A 22,435-nucleotide genomic window follows, 5' to 3' on the forward strand; every position below is an offset into this window, starting at 1 on the left:
TTATATATTTTAGTATTATTAATTACTATTACTATTATTATTATTATTTCAGCACACTTGTTCAAGTTAAAGACCCTATTCTTTGTTGCTATCCCAAACAAGAGTTATGAGGAATGTGTAAACTGTTTCGAGATGCTCAGCAGAATTACGATATAAACTGGAAACTTTGATTCCCATACAGGTGCGTGAAAAGAAAGCCTTAGCCATTAGGATGAAACAGTAATGAGTTATAGTAATAATAATACTTTAGGATGTTTTTAAAGCTTTTTTCCCAGTGAAGTAAAAGTCCTGGTTATATCATGGACCCTCACAATATTACTCTAATGTTAGAAGAAATAAGTATTAAGATTTTTATTTTACAGAGAGAAAAAAATGCAAGAAAAATTTACATATTCATATAACCAGTTGGGTGCAGACAGAGAAGTAAAATTAGCCATCCTTCTTGGGCATAATAAGAGGTTTTTTTTCCCCTCACAAATTAAGATAGTTTTCCATCACCTCACAGATTTTTAATGTAACTTTACTTGATTCTAGAACACATCATAATACAATTCTAAATTTACTATGCTAGCTTAGCCACAAAAATAATAATGTTTTCTCTTATGATCATATTTTCTCAATTCTCTTAATTTTTCCTTATTTGTCTGTGTAACATCTCCAAAAATTGAGAATGATAATCATTGTCAATGATAGTCAGTGTTGATGTATCTTGTCTACTACTTCCTATCTTATTTAATCAAAAACTTTCAAGAAATTAAGCAAAAATAAATAATTGCAATCTGTGTATTAAGAAGGAAAAGGAAAGATCATGTCCATGTAACTTCATAGTGATAGGAAAAGCCTAAATGAAAGATTCAGCTGTCTAATCAAAATTCTTTCAGTAGAAATTGGAACGGAAATTTTTTAAAAGCCCATACCCTTAAAAAAAAAAAAAAAAAAAAACCCATTTCATCTCATACTTTCCAGTCCCTGACTTTGAAAAATTTTTGTTGTTTATTTTTCTTTCGTTTTATTTGCAAAATTAATTAACACAAGAAAATGCTATTTCTAAACTTTAGAAAGAATGTGACCAACATGTACAAACATGTACAGTAAAATAAATTTTCATTGGATCAGTCGGCCCTTGAACACTTTAGGGAAATTTCTGTTTATTCTTTCCTCCATGTCATATCAAATGCTTTCTCTGAGAGTAGAAGGGAAATGTGTCTTTTTTGTGCCTTTCCCATATTTTATTACAGAAAGGGTCATTCTCCCATAATCCAAAGAAGAAAGCTGAAGGAGAAAAGAGAGAGGGGTAGGAAAGAAAAAGCGAAGAAAGGGAGAAAACATATTTGTTGAATGAGAGCTATGTGCATTTACAATCCATTTTATATGTCTTTTTTCATCTTTATTTTAACCAGTGATGCATTTCTTTTCACCATCTACAGAAAATCAAAACAAGTGTTAGGGATGTTGAATAATTTACCCACTTCCCTTACTCTGCTGTATCCCATACTTAATAATGTAAAATTACAGTGCACTCAGGAAAGTATCCTAGTTATAATGATGTGGAATTACTAAACATTTTTACTTAGCTCTCACAAAAATACTTGAATTATCTATAGATATGCCAGAAACTATGAGGAATTAGAGTTCCAGGCAACCTTTGATAGATGGCTCAAAAAATTCTGATGATGAGTTTGTTTGGATCTCAGAGTCCGTTTCAGTATACAGAGTAGGGTCATGATTAAAAGAAATCAATCAGCCACAATTCAAAAGATAATTATTAATCAGATTCTTCCTGACAGTTTTCCAAAAATAATTATGCCAGTGAGGAAATACAACTCAGAAGCTCAGGGGAAATAATTTTATTCCTGGCTATATCATGTATGTATGTATGTATGTATGATACATATGCATGATATTGGGTAGGCCATTGAATCTCTCAGAATCTCACATTCTTTCATCTGTGCTAATTACTCTTAAAGATAATTTTACAGGCAAAACATATTTCATTTATTATCTACTTAATAAAGGAATGAGATTACATGTAATTTCATTTCTTTTCTAAGTAACTTCCCCCCCCAAAGGCCCTTAATTTTCCTTTATGAAATGAACTTTTCAACCGGAAAATTTTAAAGAACTTATTCATCATTCTAGTGGGCGCAAAATCAAAGGCCCCCAAATCTCTAAGTGTTATGTACATGTTGAATAATAAGAAATAAACATATACTTAAAGGTATGTTCTTCACTACAATTCATGGGGAGAAGATGGTCTCTTCATTTTGATAAATGAATCTTGACCTCCTTCACATAACACAAAAATACTTTGTATTATGTGAAAATACTTTGAAAAAAATACCTTGAAATGGATTATAACCTAAATGTGAAAGTTAAAACAATCTACTAGGAGCAATAGTAAGAAAACATTTTCATAACCTTGGGGTTTGACAAAGATTTCTTAAAACAGGCTCAAAATAGCACTAATGAAAGAGGAAAAGATTAAAATTGGACATGATTAAAATTAAGAGTGAAAAGGCAAATTGAAGTCTGTGAGAAAATGTTTACAAAACATATATTCAATAAAGAACTTGTATCAAGAAAAAATACAGTACGCCTACAAACCAATAAGAAAAAGATTGACAATCCAATTAAAATGGGCAAACGACTCAACAGAATTAACAAAAGATAATGAAATGACCAAAAAGCCTGGGAAAAAATGCTCAACATAGTTAGTCAGCAGATAAATGCAAATTAAGCCACAATAAGATACCATCACACCCAATAAGAATGGTTACAATGAAAAAGACTGACAATACCAAACATTAGAAGGATATGGAGCAATTGGAGCGTTCTTACACTTCTAATGGGAGTAAACATTTGCACGACTCTTTTATGAAATGTTTTGGCAATATCTGCTAGATCGAAACATATTCCCTATGATCCAGCAGTTCTACTCCAGGATATAGCCAAGACAAATGAGTGAATCTGCCTACCAAAATACGTGTGGAATGTTCACGCAGTGTTACTTATGATAGCCCAAAGCGGTAAACAACCCGAATGTCCATCAACAAGAAAACAGACAAACTGTGGTATATTTATGTAATGGGATATTACACAGCAATGAGAAGAACAAACCACCACTACACGCAATAGCATGAATGAATCTTGTAGATTTCACTTCCATTGATAAAAGCTAGATACAAAAGAGTACATAACTTATTCCATTTACATAAAGTTCAAAAACAGGCAAGACTGATCGATAATGATGGAGTTCAGAATAGTTATTAACTTGGAGAAGAACATTGGGTAGAAGAAGTTTTGAGGGAGCCTTCTGGGGGACTGAATTGTGCTACGTGTTCTGGATAATGATCACCACACAGATATATACATGTAAACATTTATCCAGCTGAGCTATACATTTAAGGTCTGTAGACCTAACTGTTGCTTATAAGTTATGTCCCTAAACACAAAAGAAATGTTAAAATAAAAAGAATGTCAAAATTTCATTCCTCTTCTAGTCTTCTTAAAGTCAGTATAAAGCTTTGATTGGCATGGATGAGGTGTGGGGTTAAAAAAAAAGCCCTAAGATATCAATATTTCTTCAGGTCAACCATTAAATAATAAAATTAAATTAATTTGAACCAATTAATGTTGAAAGTAAAATTCAACAGTGATTATAGCCTTCACATTTAGAATTTAGGGGAAGGACAGCAGTTCAAAGAGTCAATTAGAATTGCATCTGCTAAGTGCCCATTATCCAGGATTATTATAAGAAATTTATACATCCCAAAATATGCTCAGCTGTTTCCTCACACACACCCCCACCCTGATCTCTTTCAGAGATAGATGAATAGAGCAATTTTTAAAATATTTTATGAAGAAGAAATGATTTTAAGCCATTGGAGTCTCCTATCATAAAGGAACATGTCCAAAGGAATAGAATATGTTTTATACTTTGAAACAGTAGCATTAAATAACACCTTTGTGGACTAAAGGAGCTGATCCAGGTTTTAAAGTATCCAATTGCTTATAGGATGGTGGTTATATATTTGGAGATTCTGGTTCTTCTTCATTCATCTTCTCATTTTTTTTTTTTTTTTTTTGCCCTTGAATATGTCTCTTATTGGCTGTCCTGCTGTGCTAGAGACACAGTCCTTTTAAATAACCCAAATGCCAGGAATCAGAGAAGTCTTTCAACTCTGAGCAAACACAAACTTTGTTTTGCAATGCACACCTTTTAACCTGTCTGAATACTTACCTTTTGTAATCCTAGAAACTTCAGGTAAAATGGCCACTGTTATGAGGTTTCAGCTACACTTGAAAGACAAATATCCAGTACTAACAATCTCCTAATAAGATGCATGTTTGGTCTATGTGGTATTCTCGTGGTCATTCACACATAGTTCTGAACAATTTTTGCTACAGAGTCGTACCACAGACTAAATATTTTACTCTGCTAGATTTTTTCGCTTACTTTTTGAAATGCCATAAATTACCTTCAGTCTAAATATTGGAACAATTTCTCGAAAGTTACTAAGGATTAACAAGACACAGCTGATATTGCCTATTGGAAAGCAGGAAGGACAGAGAAGCATACCGATAACAAAGTTGGCCTTAGAGGATGACTGCCCATACTGTTGCTCAATGTACTTCGGTTTATAAGTCACCATGCCAAATAAGGAATTGAACTGAACGGTGCTTGCACACAAATACAAGAAGTACACTGGATTTCCAAAAAGACTCTTCAGTGATGGCAGAAAATCTGTGAGACAAAAATAGCATGGAGTAATTAAAGACAGTGTCACACTTGGCAGAAGATACAGCCATGGCATCAGGGCTTAGAGGCTGAGTGTCATTGTCATGGTTCTGAGGAGCATTTATAGCATGGTATACACACGCACGCTAGATATTAAGCCATTGGCACAAGACAAGGCTGAGTTCCGGCCAGGCTCAGATCCAGACATAGGCACTCACTTCTACAGGCATAAAATCTAGATTATAAATTAGAGTGTCAGACAGGAACAGATTCCTCTCATGTGGGTAGAAAACACGAGGGATAAGAATACTCCCTCACCATTGAGCTGGGAGTCATGGACAGGACATTAAGAACTTGAGTTTTCTGGTCTCTCTCCTTCCAACTTGGGTCATGGGTGCAGAGAAGGGAATATGAAAGTTATCTCCAGTTAATTATTGTTAGAAATGAGCTTTGGCATTCTCCCTTCTTCTTTTACGCAGCCAAACAGAAATGTGAAGATTTTCTATAAATGTCAATATTGCTGGGCCAGTTGAGGGGGACCAATCTTTCTCATGGCCACCCATTTCCACGTGGAGGGAATTCACTAGAACACGTCTGACCTTTGGCCCCATGCTGCACTCACTCCTTTGATCACTAGTGGGACACATGCACACTGGTGCACATTTTCAAGTGGGTGGATGTCATCTGTTAAAAGGCCACAAGCCCTGAAGATTCACTCTTTTCTGTCCACCCAGGTGAATGTGAAACAGCCCTCCCAGGGAGGGGCAGTTGCAACGTCTACACTGAGGAGGTGTAAAGGTGGGGACGGCAGCAAAGAAGGTTACCAAGACTTTGGGTCAAGTTCTTCAGTCAGTTTTCCAGTAATAAAGCTGACTTTTTAATAATCTTCATTTCTGCTTCCTATACAGTTTCTCAGTTTTTTTCTGAACACATGAAGTGGAGAGAGGGGTATTATTTAAAGATCGCCTATAATGTTTCAACAGGAAAATGGAAAGTGTTTCAAAATCAAGGAGAATCTGGCTCACCTCTTGCCATTTCCATGATTTTTGCTTTTTCTCCAAGAGGTGTTTGGTAGTCCGTGTGATCATCCATAATAAACTTAGATTTCTCAGAGGAGGAATTGGAATCCTCTCTGCTCCGGGGTCTTGGTAGACTCTTTGGTAAATACCAGAAAGGCACAGCTGCCAGAAGACTTATGCTTCCTGCTATTAGATAACCAAGCCACCAGGCACCCACCCACTGTGGATCCTTTGGGGTGATGGTTATATGATCTGAAAAAGAGAGAGGGTGGCCAAAGAGCATATACAGCAAAGCTAGTGTGTTGAAGAGTCCTCTTTTTTTAAAAACAAAAAAAATCCAAATGTTACTTCTATCACATCATAAAAATACCTAATAATTCATACATGATAACCTTTTCTAATCTGAACATTATTGTTATCTTGCTTTTTGAAGGAAAGAGGGTGTTTTCCGAGCATGATTATTTCTCCTTTTGTTTCTTTGATTAAAAGTATAGAGTCTACATACTAGAAGGGGTCTCACTCTGCTCTGGGCTTCTGTCTGGACCCATGACAGGAAAAAATCAACATGTGAGAAAGAATTATGAGGGCTTAAAACCTTCTGCCAGCTACCCCACATGAGTACCACTTTCATCTGATTTACGTATTGAATGTTTGTCTAAGACTTTACTGGAAGAAAAAGTTATGCCCTATGCCCTCTGGCCCAAATCTAGTCTGAGCCACTCAGAATGTTATTTATTAAATGATGATTGAGAATACTTCAGAGCTATTCTAGGTCCAAAGCAAGATTTGTATATGTAATTAAAACATCAATATCTAATCATCATAAAATTTTATTTTTGATACTATTTCTTATTTGACTAAAAGGTAAGCATTGACAAAGTGTTTTAACCAAATCAAGTTTTTTTTTCTATATAAGAACCTATGAAACATATTATTATACTCTACCTCTATAACATTCTATGAGAATCCTTTGACAACTAGGCTCAATTGGTACTACATTATACTCAGTACAGTGTTTTAACTAGTTTACCACTGCATGTGCATTGCTTCCCTTTCACAATTTTTCTCTGTACCACTCATCACACCAACACTTTCTTATCTATATCAGTCTCCACGACCAGATTTTAAACTTCATGAAGTAAAGGAACGCAACTATTGGGTTGGCCAAAAAGTTCGCTCTGGTTTTTCCATAACATCTTACAGAAAAAGCCGAGCGAACTTTTTGGCCAGCCCAATATTTTGTTCACTGTGGTAGAACATCACTTGAGATAGAGTAGATGTGAAATAAATTTGGTAGTAATAATGAATAAATGAATAAATAAAATTTTTGGAATGCATATTCTAGTTTATTTGATTAAAAAAGGACAACTAGCCCAAGAGTTTTGCATTCTTTTTTAACACATAATAATCATTTATAATACACACTAATGACAATGCAGTTCCAGAATTTATAAAAATGAAACTTGTTTTCTTGTTTTTTAACTGCCTTCTAGGGTGTCTTTAAAAATACCAGATGAATTTTATCTATGTCAAGGGACTACATCTTATATAAGGAAAGAAACAAATTAATAACTATGGAAAGATGAGGCCTCCATTTATTCCCTCCACAAGCATTCGCCCAGAAGGAAAGTTAGTCTCACTATAATATGCCTTCTACTAAAAAAGACTTGTACATTAAATAAGGAAATTTTAGTTGCCAGAAACTTTCAATCTTTGGCCTTTCTGACAAGTCCAGAAATATGTTATCAATTGATGTGACTGCAGTAAATGTTGATTCACCTGAAACCAACAAGAGCCAACAAGTAGCCACAGTTGTTAGTCTTAACTAAGCTGGAATGCCTTTGAACTGGGAAACCAGAAGTGGAAACTGATACATCCGAATAACAAACTATGGGTCATCCGGTTCTAATCACCACCTATTTTTCATATTCCATACACATACAATCATGTGTGATGATTGTATCAGTAATAAGTTTTCCATGGATTATTTCCATTTTATGAAAGACTATCATCCTGTCATTTTATAAAAAGGCAATTTGATATTTTCTATACTATTCCTATTAAAAAATTACAGTAACTAAATAAAGTAAATGAATAAATAGAAATAAACTCCCTTACCTAGATTTACAAAGCCAATGTCAACATACAGTTTGGCACATAATGAGCCTAACAGGAAGCCAAAGATTGGTCCTATAATTGCAACCGTCTGCACACACCCTGCACCAAAAAAAAAAAAAAAAAAAATGCAATTTCTTTGCTCTTGTAAATTAATTTTTAAACAAGAAATGTGCATAAGATCCAGTTAGTCACTGAAAATATTTCCTCAGCTCTTCCCTTAAGTGTGCTTGATTTGTCAATTTTTCAACCTCATTGAATTGGAAATAAGTCCTCCTCAGTGTTGGAAGAAGAATGAACATTTTTAAGGCATTAATTATCTCTTAGTAAGAAAATAACACTAAGACTCTGAAGAAGTTAATTTCCCCAAATGGAGCAAATTTTACTCCCTAGGATTAGATTCCCCCTAGTGATAAAAATCAGAATTATACTATTTTGACAGTTTTTCAAAAACCTTTTATGGTCAGTTAAGCATAAAACTTGTTTTGACGTTAAAATTGATTTCTTCCACGTTAATGAAATGTGCTTGCATTCAGAGCTTCTGGTGGGACCATCTGCAAGTGCAGTAACTATGCAGCCAGCAAAGGAGCTAGACTTGGGAGAGGGGAGAGGTGTCCTCTGGAACGCTCACAACGCACCTGGGCAGCTTTCACAGGTAGGTGGAGCAGAGCTCCCAAATGACACCATTTCTAGTAACCAGAAAGATTGCTCTTCCTTGCAAAATATCTCCCATCTGCCTTTCATTTCATCACTGAGCTTACGCACATATCCCTGGGAGAGTGATTTAAATTAACTGGAGGAGTAAATAGCAGTTACCAGATCCTTTTCAGAATAGAAGAGAGGGCAAAGGAGAGGGAGCAGGCTCTGAGCTCCTGGACAGGACGGGGACAACCTGACACCTGTGTGCATCTCTTGGCCGCAGTCTTTCCTCTGGTCCCCAGAGTAATTGCCTAGCATGTGCCATGGAGCTTCTGTTCCAATTCTAGGTCCTAATCTATGCTGCAGTTTTCCATTAGAACTGGTGCCCTGTTTTTAACTACAGCATGCTTGGATATCATCAGAGAGCTCTGGAGTTCTGTGTGAGTAGCCAGGGCAGAACTATACCATGGACCTACCTACAGCGCCCTCAATGAATTTAAATCTTGTCCTTCTGTCTCTGAGGGTGAGACTCTCAAAGGGTCAGAACCCCCCAAATCAAGACTAATGTATGAAACAGAACAAATTGAGCTTCCGAGACATAAGAGGCACTCAATAAATGCTGCTTCCATTCGTTTACCTTTGGAGTTTGCTATCTTTTGGGTTTTGTGATTTTCGCTGCTGGTTTATCTGCTGGGGTCTGTCCAGACATACGGTTGGCTCAGGCCTTGCTCTTGTCCTTCTTCTGTATCCATGAAGATACTTGCACGAGTCATATATCACAGCAGTTGAGCTCACAGATATTTTCTTTTAATCTGATATTCTTTCCCTAATGCAATAGGTCCTTCTAACTGAAGTTTCTTCGCTATCCAAATCCTCAGTGTGGACTTGAGAAAAATGTGAACTGAATAAAGGAGTTGGATATGAAGTATAAAACCTTCCACACCCTATTTAGTTGAGAATGAAGTTGAGAAAACCAGGTACCCTGTATCCCAAGAAGATGAATGAGGTGGGCATTACCAATATAGAAAGCCGCATTGTCCTCATTAGCAAAATCATCAAGGTAGGCAATGCCTAGAGGCTGAATGGGAGTTTCTCCAATGCCACGAAGAAGGTTCCCCAGGAAGACATAAGCCCACATGGAGGAGCTGGCATCAATTTCACATTCTTGAAAAGAAAGCAAATGAGGTTGAAATTCGATCACTATCGAAGTTAAACATTTATTCTGCATGTCTGCAAGTTGTCCTAAAGTTGCATTAGAATGCAGAAGTGAAATTTGCCATAAACCTAAGTTGATAGGAGTTTGAGCAAGATATTTTAGGCAGTGTAAATCCCCCAGAGACCAAGGAAATCTATTGTTTCTTGTTCCTGTCCCCTTATTTCTTATTTTCTTTCTTTTTATTTCATATTTAGAATGAATTCTTTGAATTCCTACACTCCAGTAACATTCAATATCCTGTCTGGGACAAAATACAAAAATTTGAACAAGGCCTTTCTCACCTTAATCTTCAAACTTTTCTATTTTGCAACAGAAATCACTTGTAATTTTATTGCTGAACAAGTTTTATCTGAAATTCAAAATTTTATATGGGTGATACTTCAAATTTGAACAACATTGCCTACAGTTATAACTGTTTGATAGTGAATGGCCATGTTAAGGGCTCACGTTTCAGAAACAAATTTATGTAAAAATTTAAAACCTTATATGCCTTAGTTGTATAACTATTCCAACAAAAAACCTTTTGACAGTATTTTTAGAGGGAAATTCAAAGCTAAAAATTTTAAAATGCTTTCATAAAAGTCATGTCTTAATATGAACATGTGAAGTAGAATAATTACTCCCATATAATAAATTAAATATACTTTGAAGAGTTTAGTGACTTTAATAAAGGCAATAATATTAACCATCTCTAAAAATCACCACTTCTGGATGCTCCCTTTCTGCAAGGCACTGGGCTAAGTGGTTTGCAGACATTTTCAAATTGAATTCTCCTAATAATCCTATGAGGCAGGAGATATCTTCTCCTCTAGTAACCTTGAAAGTAATTTTTGAAGGTAAAGTATGGGTTATGAAGAACTGGGGTGAACTCTTTTGTATAGATGAGTCAGACTCTGTGACAGAAAAGATTACTATGTAGTCATGTTGCTTTTAGTTCTGATTCTGCCTCTTCTAGAAATGTAGCCAAGTGACCAGGGATTTTTCACTTATCTTCTCTGGATTTCTATTCCACTCCCCAAAATATAATGGGGACTCCTTTTTAAAAATTGATTCCAATGTCAGTTCCAGCCCTGACATTTGTGGGGTTCTTTGCTTGTTGGTAGAGGAGTCTTGTAGATAAGTGTAGACACCTTAGCTTTGTGCTTTCCAGTACAGCGGCTACAAGCCACATGTGGCTATTGAAATTTAAATTAATAAAAATTACATGAAATTAAAATTCCATTTCTCAGTCACACTGGCTATATTTCAAGTACTCAATAGTCTCATGCAACTAATCGCTATTGTACTGGACAGTATAGATACAGAACATTTCCATCATCACAGAAGTTCCTGTGGAGAGCTCTGCTCTAGGGTATTTGGGTGAAATGGGGTTTGTGCACAAAGCATTTTTGAGAAGAGTCCTCTATTTACCCCACTAACCCCTTTAGGATAAGCCTTGTGTCCGCTATGTCTAACATCCGCGTAAATCTATGACTTTAAGGGAGCAGGATCTCATCTAAAGGAAAGAAAAGGATCAAGTTGTGAGTCTTATACTCTGTACCTGCCTAATAACTGGTCTCTTTACATTAAAAAATTTTCATTCCCCACCCTAAACCCTATGTCCCTCTTTTTAACATTAAAGGCTTAAATATTTCCTAATTAGTTGTATTGTCATTGATACCATGTCTCTCCCCTGACTGTCAAAACCAAGAACAAAATAAAATATCTTCAATGACTGTACATTGTGTACAGGTGAAAGTCCAAATTCTTTAGCTCATCTCCTTGCCTCTTTATGTGGACCTGAATTAAACTTACTATCCATTATATTCTTATATAAACAAGCCCTCTGTTCTCATCCATTGATTTTTATATGCCCTCCTGAATTTATCTGTTACCTTCTTTCACATTTGCTTTTTCTTCTGGAATGCTTTCTTTTCATATAGCATGACAGGGTAAATTTGTTGACATGTTTATGATCACCCCACTTTCACCCCTCATATTTCAATATTTCTTTTAATCTTTTGGCCCTTCCCTTCATTCAAACAGCCAGACTTCTCAGGTTCATTGACCAGGAAAAGGACATCTCAGAAGAAAGCATTAATGAGGATGTTAGGGGAGTGAAAAGGTTTTATGGTGTAGATAAAAGATTTAGATGAGTAGCAGGTATATAAAGAAGGAATTCCACACTGCCTCTGTAGAAATGGATTCCCCAGCCTAGGGGTAGCAAGTAAGATGAGGGTGGCTGGGAGGAGGTGTTGAGCATATTTATGCTAAAAGGCTATGGAGAGAGGATTTGATCACCTGCCAGTGCAGCATCCCAGAGACATGGCAGACACCTGTGGGTAGATTCATGGACTCCATGAGTGAAGAGAACCTGTGCCACTGTGGCCAGGAAGAACTCAGGGAGGTAGCAAGATCCCGAAGATGAGATGGCTGCACAGTATAGCTAGGCATCCCTGCCCCTGCCTCTTCACAGGGTTTCCAATGCCTAGAGTAACACAGAAGAGATGGTTCCCATGCTCCCAAGGGGGGCCCACACATAGCCTTGCTTTGCAGTATGGGTCAGCCATGTGGAACTCTGGATATGCTAACGAAATTCCCCAAATCCTCTCTTGTGTGGAAAGTAGAATTATTTCCATGTTTCCATGATGGTCACTTTTGCATCAGAGAGAGCCACTGTGCTAAAAAGGACACGAACATGGACGTAAGATGACCCCAAGATGACATGCATGAACAAGCACTGTGGCCAGAGGGATTTTAGATATTTAGGCTGACAGGACTACTGATAACACCAAGACCTCCCCTCCCATAATTTTCGCCTTTACTATAATGTAAAGCTCCATGGAATGTAAGCAACCCCTGGGAACATGGATAGAGGTTAGGGACAAATTGACTGAGATTATGTTTTTGCCATTCTGATGAAAAGGGGCTGAACACAGAAATCAAGTTGAGTTTGGGGGAAAAATATATTTCTTTTACATCTGAGCAACGGGCTGAGATTTGTACATGCTAAACTAGTTTTACCCTGTTTCACAGCTTGCCTTGTTTGGAACCACTGGAAGCTTTGCTCAGTCACCAGCAATTAATGCCCCATCTTTCCATAATATTTGATTGTCTGCATATTTTCTTAGGATTTCATCTCTGCTTTATATTCTAGGAATTTTTATGGCACTATAATATCTCAACTTAAGTAGTAAAGCTTTTGACAGCAAAAAATCACATAGATACTTTTTGTTCATATTAAAGCACCTATAATGTCTTTAAAAAGAGCTTGTTTAGTCAAGTAAAAAATAATCATCTTACCATTATTTATTTTGGATTGTGATTTTTCCATAACTGAGATTGGTAATGGACTGTTTGACCCCAGGAAACATGGAGAGATGCTGAAAGTGGAATTGGAGAAGGGAGAATACCTTTCATATCTGTACCTGTATAAAAAAAGCATTTTCTTTACTATGAGCTCATTTAACATCATGCTAAAAATATTATATGTGTACTACTTGACTCATTAGGGGACCTGGTTGAGTTTACAGCTCTCGCAGAATCTGAATCACTAAACCAAACTAGCATTTAGTTCACAGATATTACACCATATCTGAACCAATTACCCAGTGTCATGAAAGAAAATAAAAGAATGATTTAGAGAGGCTCATTTTAATATAAAATAATGACTGTAATCACCTACTCGATTGGTGAAAAAATATCCAACACTTCATAAAATCATGATTATCTCTAAAAGCAATAATTTAACAATCATGGCCATTGGCACACTGTACTTAGAGTTGTAAATGTAGTAGAACACCTGAAATGTGGTTTCTAGAGAACTGATAATGATACATGGGCTTTTTGAACCATTTTTCCGGACGGTATCCTTTTCCTCTTCAGTTTATTAATCTGGCTCTAAGTTATTTCTAATTTCACCCTTTCCTCTGTTTATAAGGTTACCATAGCAGCTGGATTGAAGAGCCAGTGCCAAATGGTAGGGCTGCGATCATTCTATCTACGGCCCCCCAGTGCCATACTCCCTCTCAAATTATCCTTTAGGAGCCAATTTCTTCGCTCTACATGCACCCTTCAGAGTAGAGGTACCTGATAAAAGGACATCACGTCACCTTGATTCTCATTTTGTTCAGGCACTATGTGACTAAAGGCTAATAATCATAGTGATGTTTGAAATATCAGTAGTAAAAACCTATTCAGCATGATAGGGACAAGATGTATTGAGTTATTAACATATTCAGATTGATAAATCAGTTACCTTATTATCAGTGTTGCATAACATATACCTCAATGGGTCTATGAACCCCACTGGAAAAGTAAGAACATTTTTGTATGTATGTATTTAAGGGAAGGGGTTCATAGTTTTTGTCACTTTTATCAAAATGGGTCCTTGACCAAAATTGGTTAAGAACCACTTAATGAGGATAACTGTTTTTTAATTTCTAGCTACAGAGGAGAGCATTTAGTATTAAAATCATGGTAAATATAATTTTCTTTCTTTAATATACTTCTAGAGATACCAGAGACTATTATAATGCCTAAAGACTCTTTAAGATGACTGTCAATAGCAATTATGTAGTATTTTGAAAATTTTTAATTACTTGAGCTTTCGGTTTAATCTATCAAAAGGCAGCCACTGCACACATAATTATTTAGATTTTGAATAAATAGAATTTTATGTAAGTGCCGCCTTTGTCACTAATTACTATATATGACACTGAGAAAAATCAATTAACCTTTCCAAATTTCGGTTTTCTTAGTTGTAAAATGGGGACTATAGATATGGGCTGTGCCTATTTAGGCTCTATTGGATGAGACAAATGATTGAACAGGGGACCAATGGTATAAATGATTTTAAATCAGGGATATTAGTTCTGACCTAGCTTCCAGCCCCGACTGACACAATCTTGATGCATGAAGTTCTACAGTAGCCTCCTAAATAGTCTCTCTGCTTTCACATTTGCCCTTCCTGAGTTATTTTCCCAATCTGTAGTCACTGTGTCCCTTTAAAAATATGTCAGATTGTGCCATTCTGCTCAAAACTCTCCTCTGTCTTCCCATCCCTTTCTGAGGAGGTAAAGTCTTTGCAATGATCTGTGTCCTTACTACCCGAGGTGTGGTCTGCAGACCAGCAGCATCAGCTGAATCTCAACCCCAACCCCAGAGCTACTGAATCAGAATCTACATTTTACCAAGAGCCTCCAGTGATTCCAATATCCATCAGAGTTTGAGAAACAACCTTGACGTCTCCTCTGTACCCCCTCACACTTTCCCCTTGCTCATTCCTGCAGTAGACCACATGCCTGACTCCCTCCTCCTGCAGGAATGTCCCATTCACTGTTCATTTAGCCTGGAATCTTCTTCTCCAGATGTCTGTATGGCTCTCTCCTCATCTCTTTCAGCCCTTCACAAAGGTCACCATCTCGGTGAGCCATCCCCTGAAAACCCTACTTTAAACTGCAACGCTCTGCACACACTTATGTGTCTCCCTGGGTTATTTTTCTCTGTAGCACTTAACATTTCTGGCATATCTCATTATTTGTCTGTTTATTATCTATCTCTTCCTAGTAAGGTCCGTGAGAGCAGAGATTTTTGTCACTATTCTATCCCCGTTACCTAGAACAATGATCAATACATATTTATTAAATTCATGAGTTAGATGCGTAAAATAGCTAGTGGGAAGCAGCTGCATAGCACAGGGAGATCAGCTCAGTGCTTTGTGACCACCTAGAGGGGTAGCATAGGGAGGGTGGGAGGGAGGGAGATGCAAGAGGGAAGAGATATGGGGACATATGTATATGTATAACTGATCCACTTTGTTATAAAGCAGAAACTAACACACCATTGTAAAGCAATTATACTCCAATAAAGATGTTAAAAAAAAATTCATGAGTAAGATGAACTAACACACATAAGGCTGAACACAGTCTGTTGGGGGTAGTCCCTCAATAATTGATATCTATAATTAATATTATGTTTAGTTGCACATTGAGGGTATGTCTGCTAGGCAGACAGAGTACACTCCTCGTTGACAGAACAAAAATTACATTTTGGACAAGTACCCAATTAGTGACTAATGCTGTGAAAGGTTGGAAAGAAGTTATTGTAGAAATCCTCAGTAGACAGCAAACTTCATGAAGGAAAGAACTGTGTATGGGGGTATTTTTATTTCATTTTGTTTTTTCCCCATTACCTGGCACAGTACCAGGCAAATGGCAGACATTAAATAATAAATGAACAAATATATCTTTCAACATATAAAAGGTGGTTGAAAAGAATCTGTGTTTGTTTGGCACCTTTTGTCAGCACTAGTCTGTCTGGCTTCTCTTAGCTATACTTCTCCTTCTGGTTTTCTTGTATTAGTATATTATATTTGCATCAACTTGAAGTAACACTATTATTAATCTCAATGCAACACCTTTGAGACAAATCATTGCTATCTTTGGTTAAAACCAGTTGGCTTAATTATCTGAGGAGGGTTGAAAACAATACACAACAAGAATGACACAGCTCCTAGTTATGTCAGGAAACTTGGTAAGCATTTTACCTGTGTCATTCCATTTAATATTTGCAACAACATTACAAGCTAACTTATTTTTAATACCTGTAATACCTATTTTAAGGTATTATAAACTGAGGCCTAGGAAGGTTAGATGACATGCCCAAGGTCATGTAGAAGAGCTACTGATGCACTGCAGAATGAGTTAGGTCAAGGGTCAAGGTTTTATCTAGCCTCTGAACCTACTTCAAGTTTTAATATTTTTAGTAGTGGAACTCTTTTCCCCCACTCTGAGAGAACTGTTGCATGGAAGTTCAATGACTAGAACAGATAACACAGCTATGGATCAATCAGGAGTTAGTTGGATTGGAGACCCTTTTCCTCAGCCTTCTCCTTTGTCTCCTCCTTACCCACTGGCCACATATAACACCTTTGCATAACCTCAGTGATCTAAGGAAACTTCTGCCCTGTGGAAAGGAGGCCAGATAGGTGTCCAAAGAGTAGGCAGAAGTCTTGAAGCCACAGATCCCTCTTCATGTAAAGACAAAGGGGCCAGAGAAACCACCCAAATAGGTAGGAAAGATCCCACACAGAGGATTCTGTGAATTATCTTTACAGATTGGACACAGAAGTCAAAATCAAATTATATTTATATAAGTGACCTGGGAATCCAAGAAAAAGTTTGGACCAGATCATTTCTATGTCTCTCCAGATCTAAAATGTCATGGTATGATGGTCTAGAGTGGACAGTCATCAAAGAATTACTTGATATATAATTTCCTAAAACATTCTCTTGCTTTAAAACCTCTTGGTAGTCACTTGGCTCAATAGACAATGGGCGACCACAGAGGAGAAGCAACATGTATATGTGTGAAGAAGTCCTAATGCTGGTTTTAAGAATCCAGTTCTATAATTAGAAGACACCTAACCCCGAGAAGGTCACCAGACTCTCTAGGTCATGGTCCTTAGCTCTAAAATTAAAAAAAGATAAAATATGCTCTCCTGCCTCACAGGTTGTTGTAAAGGTGAAATGATATGACAAAATCTTTGGAAATACTAAAGTTGTATGCAAGAACTAACAAATTACTAACAAAAGTATCAACAGTAAACTTCAGGGTTAAAGAATACAAGCACCCCACTTCTACTGAGAAAGTTCTATGAGATAATATTTGAACATCATGTAGTTATTTCAGTTGGTCATGTATCCCTAAGTCAATGATCTGCCAGTCAGTTGTACCATGATCCAGCATACTGTCTGTAGCATTCATTTATTACCCCCTTGACACTCATTTGACATTTACCACATAATTTATTACTTTCTCTTTACTTGTATATTTTGCCTCCACACCTAAGTTAAAGCATTTGAAAGAAGGCATAATCGTGAAAATTTCCCTTTAAATTTTGTTGACATAAATACATAGTAGGATATTGAAAAAATTTTTTACAGATTATTAAATCATAAGTAAAATTGTAAGCATTTTGAAATTTTGCCCAAAGTGGGTGTAATAAAAATAAGATATAAATTATCATGGTTTAAGACAGGAGTTATTTTCTTAAATTTAAATAATTAATTGTAATCATCATACAGTTGTTTGTTAAGGCAAGAAAAAGATGTTTGCTTTAGACTTACTGCTCCATGAAGAACTGAGGCATTGCAATGAGCAATGTTCCAACGCCCATGATTAGGCACCCTGCTCCAATTATTTTTGGCCTGTGAAGTTTGGCTCCAAAGTAGCTAACAAATGTTATAACTAAGAGATTTCCTTTGGGGAAAAGAATAAAATGTTCATAAGTTAGACAACTTAGAAAAAGTCATCAACATAACTAAATGACTATAACTAAATGAATGAATGTCTATGGCAGGTTTGGCAATGTTTTGTTTTGACTAAACCATCTCCCACTATCTTCCCCATCATTTCTCTTTCTTTCCTTTAATCTGAGATGACTGTTGAACTATCTTCAGATTCATTATTTCAATCATCTCATCCTTTTATCAAAATATTGATATTTTTATAAACAACCCTTCTACCTTGTTTTCATCCACCTTAATTATTTGTCCATTTAAAGTGTTTTATCAGTAAATCAAATTGTAGAAGGCTTCCTTTAGTTGTTCTCTTAAATTTTCCTTGGTGATTTTGAAGTAAACTTTATTACTCTTTCTTCATTTGTTCACATTTTCTATTAAAACTTCTATTGGTTTCCCATTCGCTCTTGAAACATACATCATATAGTATTGCTTTAGCTGATATTCCCGAAAGAAAAAACAAACACAACTGTACCTCACTTTATATGAAATCAAATTATGAAACGCATATTTATATACTTTTTATAAAAATATAAGATTCAAAATACAAATAAAAATTACTCCACATAACTTCAGAAATACATCAATTATATAAACTCAATGTATGCTCATAATACAAATTTTATAAAATAGAAAGTCTCCATAAATTATACCCATCTCTTTTTTTAAAAAATAATTAAAGAATACATTTTTTGAAGGTGGGACTTAAGCCTTTCTAAAATATCTCTAGTGAAGGATGTGATAAATTACTTTTAGTTGATGATGGTGTTAACTGATTAAACATCCTTTAAGGAAGATTTTCTAATGCCTTGCTGTGCACAAAAATTACTGGAAAGGAGTGGTGTGGGAAATAGAAACGTTAAAAATGCAGAATCTTGACAGCTCTAAACAGTTTCTGATTTCATGGATGGGGGAGGGGGATGCAGGCCAAGAAATCTGCATTTTTAATACTAGTTCAAATGTGTTGACGGAGATGGTTCCTGGAACACGCTTTGATAAACATTGCTTAGGGTCTTAGATTTCAAGGGGCTTTAAAGTTCTAGCTATTTGCATTTGGAATATTTAGTTTTTAAGGACTGTGGTGTTAGATAAAGTAAAACTTAGCAATTCTCCAGCGATTGATTGTGATGGCTGTTGGGTGGCCTTGCTTTGATGTTCTCAATGTTTTCAATTTTCCAGAAAGAGTAGTTTCCTTACATCTGTAAGCAATCATCTAATGTACTACTGTTTATTCACATTGCCAGCTTTAGTCAAGTGCAAAAAGAGCAGCAATTTTTATAGCCTTGAGGGCAATAACAATAGTGAAAAAAGCTTGCTCTAGTCTACAGTGGCTCCAGGAAGAATTAAGCTCTTTTGAATTTTCATATCAAAAAAACTTGAGTATGAAATTTCTCATTTGACATTTAAGTATTTAGTAGAAGAAATTTCGTACCATATTGATAATTATGTCTATAGTTTTGCTAATGTGTCACAGTAAATAAACCAAACTAAAGTGAAAGTTGACTTTCAGTTTATAGGTAATGTGTCCCCACCACCACCACCATTATCTCCCTCCCCAACTCCCATACCACCAACATGTCACAATAAAGGACTCATGTTTACAGGCTGTTTCTATGTTACATTAGTGGGTATGCCAAACACTACATAATACCATTTGAGCTTCTGTGATGTCTATAGAAGTTTTTGCTTCCTTTATTTAGTATCTTTTCTGAGTTCTCAGAAGATATACTTAGAAAATAAATAGTGATGTATAATCTTTAAAAAATCAAGTTGGATATCAATATTCTTTCACATCTACTACCACTAACTTCTGAAAAAGACAACAGGTCCAGAGAGGTTTACAAATACATTTTATCAAATTTTCAAGTACTAGATTTTCTTTCTCTCTTCCTCTTTTTCTCTCTCTTTCTCTCCCCACACCCACACACAGTACTTCAGATAACAGAAAAGAAAGCTACCCAACTCATGCTATAAGACCAATATACCCTTGCAATTCAAACTAGACAAGGACAATGAAAGAAGAGACCAAATGCAGTTTATTCTAGGAGTGCAAGGGTACCACCAAATAAGAAACAAATCTGTTAATTAAAGCTCTATATTAAATAATGGAAGAGGAAAAATTCCATGGTTATCTTGAGAGATGTAAAACATTAATATAATTAACCATTTATAATAAAAAATCTGAGCAAATTAACTTTTAAACTGTATCTATCAAAACTGCACAGCACAGATATTGTTTAATGGTGAAATTTTAAAAGTATTTTCATTAAGTTAAGATACAAGAGAAGGATGCCCACTGTCACGACTTCTATTGGACATAGTGCTGAGCCCAATGCAATAAGGCAAGAACAAGAAATAACAAATCTAATAATTGGAAAGAATGATATACAGTTGTCTTCTGTTTCAGACAATATGATTATTCAGGAAACTCTACAGCATCTATAGACAATCAATTAAAATTAACATAAATTCAGCAAGACTGCTGTATATGTATAACATTAGATGTTAATACTCTTCCAGTATTCCAGGAATTACTAAATAAGAAATGTAACAAAAATTCTTTTCACAATAGCAACAAAAACTTTAAATTTGTAGGAATAAATCTAACAAAAGGTAAGTAGTATATGTATAGATTATAAATATAATACTGAAAGCTATATAAAAGAGGCCTAACTAAATTGAGATACATACCATGTTCTTGGATGGAAAGACTCACTAACATAAAATTTCAGTTATCTGATTTGATATATAAATTCTATGCAATTTCAGTCAAACCAAAATTGGATGTTTCAGGAAACTATTCCAAGTAGAGCCAAGAAAAAATTTGATGGAAAAGTTGGAAATTTTCCTACCTAGTAACAGAGCTAATTATAAAACTATAATCAAGAAGACAGTCTTGTATTGAGTCAGGGATCAACAGACTTATGGAAAGATTTACACCTAAGTGATAAGTTAATATATGATAAAGAGGGTATTGCAAATAACTGGGTTAAGTATATATTGAATTAGTGCTGACTGGACAATTCATTATAATAATGTAAAGAGATTGCTACCTGACCTTGTATTTTAAAAAATTGTATTTTAAGGATATGCCTTTTCTGGTCCAGCACGTACGAAGCTAGAAGTATCCACTTCATCCTAACACCAAGTAAGAAGTTGAAAAATCAACAACTCTTCTTAGATCTGTCAGAAAGATGGGGTCATAGGGCAGACTGCTGTCCCCAAAATTGGAGAGACCAATAGGCAAATGCAGAGAATTGTGGCCAGCTGGAATAGAAATTCACAGCAATAAATCTCCTTGGGAACAAGTGTTATGGTAAGAAAAACCTGAACTATAAGTGACAGGAGGCTCAGCATCAGCAATTCTGAGAGAGAAAAACTCCAGAGGGACCCAGTGATTGAGGGCACCCACTCTCTTGTGAGTTTTACTTCAGGAGCTCAATTAGGTTCTCACAGTGAATATTGGAGAATAAAACTTTTGTGCTTGCAGCATGGGGAGGGGAAAGGGAACCATTTTGAAATACACCAGAGCACTCTGTTTTTCTTAAGAAAGTCTGCTTTTAGGGGAAACTAGTAACCAGAGTCTAACCTGCTGGGGCATTATCAGAGCCCAACTGACCTGGGGGAAGGGAAATACCCAACTTCAGCTGTTCTAGCTATCCTGTCCCATCAATGAGGGATAGGGGGACTGAGAAGCACATCTGAAGTTCACAGTCCAGAGGCATAGGCTCACTAAGAGCCTGAGACCCATAGGACTATAGAATACTTCCTCTCCCTCACACAATACCATCATATTACTAAAGGCCTATTTATAGCAGTTCCTTTTACTCAGTACATCATTTCTGGCTATGAAGGAAAAAATTATAAGACATACTGAAAGTAAAAAGAAAAACTTTTTGAAGAGACAGCAAGAATCAGAACCAGACATGGCAGAGATTTTGGAGTTGTCCGACTAGAAATTTAAGACAACTATGATTAAGATGCCAAGAGCTCTAATGGAAAAACTAAAGAGCATGCAAGAACAAATGGGTAATGTAAATCAGAGAGATGGAAATTCTGAGAAAGATCCAAAAAAAAAAAATGCTAGAGAACAAAAACATGGTAACAGAAATAAAGAATGCCTTTGATAGGCTTGTTGGTAGACTGGACACAGTTGAGGAAAGAATCTCTGAGCTTGAGGATATATCAATAGAAAACACCAAAACGTAAAAGCAAAGAGAAAAAAAGACTGGAAAAAAAAAAAACAAAACAGAACAGAATATCCAAGGACGTGGAACTATAAAAGGTGTAACATACAGGTAATGGGAATTCCAGAAAGAGAAGCAAGAGTCAAAGGAATAGAAGAAATATTTAAAATAATAGCGACTGAGAATTTCTACCAAATTAATATCACACACCAAACCACAGATCCAGGAACCTAAGAGAA

The 22,435-nt window shown here is 35.9% G+C and overlaps 1 protein-coding gene across 3 annotated transcripts in view; it reads right to left on the minus strand.

The window, feature by feature from the left end:
• Positions 1-22,435, minus strand: part of SLCO1C1 (solute carrier organic anion transporter family member 1C1) — a 45,230-nt gene that overhangs the window by 15,298 nt on the left and 7,497 nt on the right. For 2 of the 3 annotated variants that reach the window (XM_061204743.1, XM_061204742.1), the window contains exons 3-8: positions 17,836-17,968; positions 13,010-13,134; positions 9,529-9,675; positions 7,876-7,974; positions 5,764-6,009; positions 4,580-4,744 (exon numbers count right to left, since the gene is read on the minus strand). In XM_061204743.1, coding sequence (XP_061060726.1) covers positions 4,580-4,744; positions 5,764-6,009; positions 7,876-7,974; positions 9,529-9,675; positions 13,010-13,134; positions 17,836-17,968 — 915 coding nt within the window. The remainder of the gene's footprint in view (positions 1-4,579; positions 4,745-5,763; positions 6,010-7,875; positions 7,975-9,528; positions 9,676-13,009; positions 13,135-17,835; positions 17,969-22,435) is intronic. The other variant, XM_061204744.1, reaches the window with a different exon arrangement.

This window comes from Eubalaena glacialis, chromosome 11 (genome assembly GCF_028564815.1).
Source record: "Eubalaena glacialis isolate mEubGla1 chromosome 11, mEubGla1.1.hap2.+ XY, whole genome shotgun sequence".
NCBI classification, from domain to species: domain Eukaryota; kingdom Metazoa; phylum Chordata; class Mammalia; order Artiodactyla; family Balaenidae; genus Eubalaena; species Eubalaena glacialis.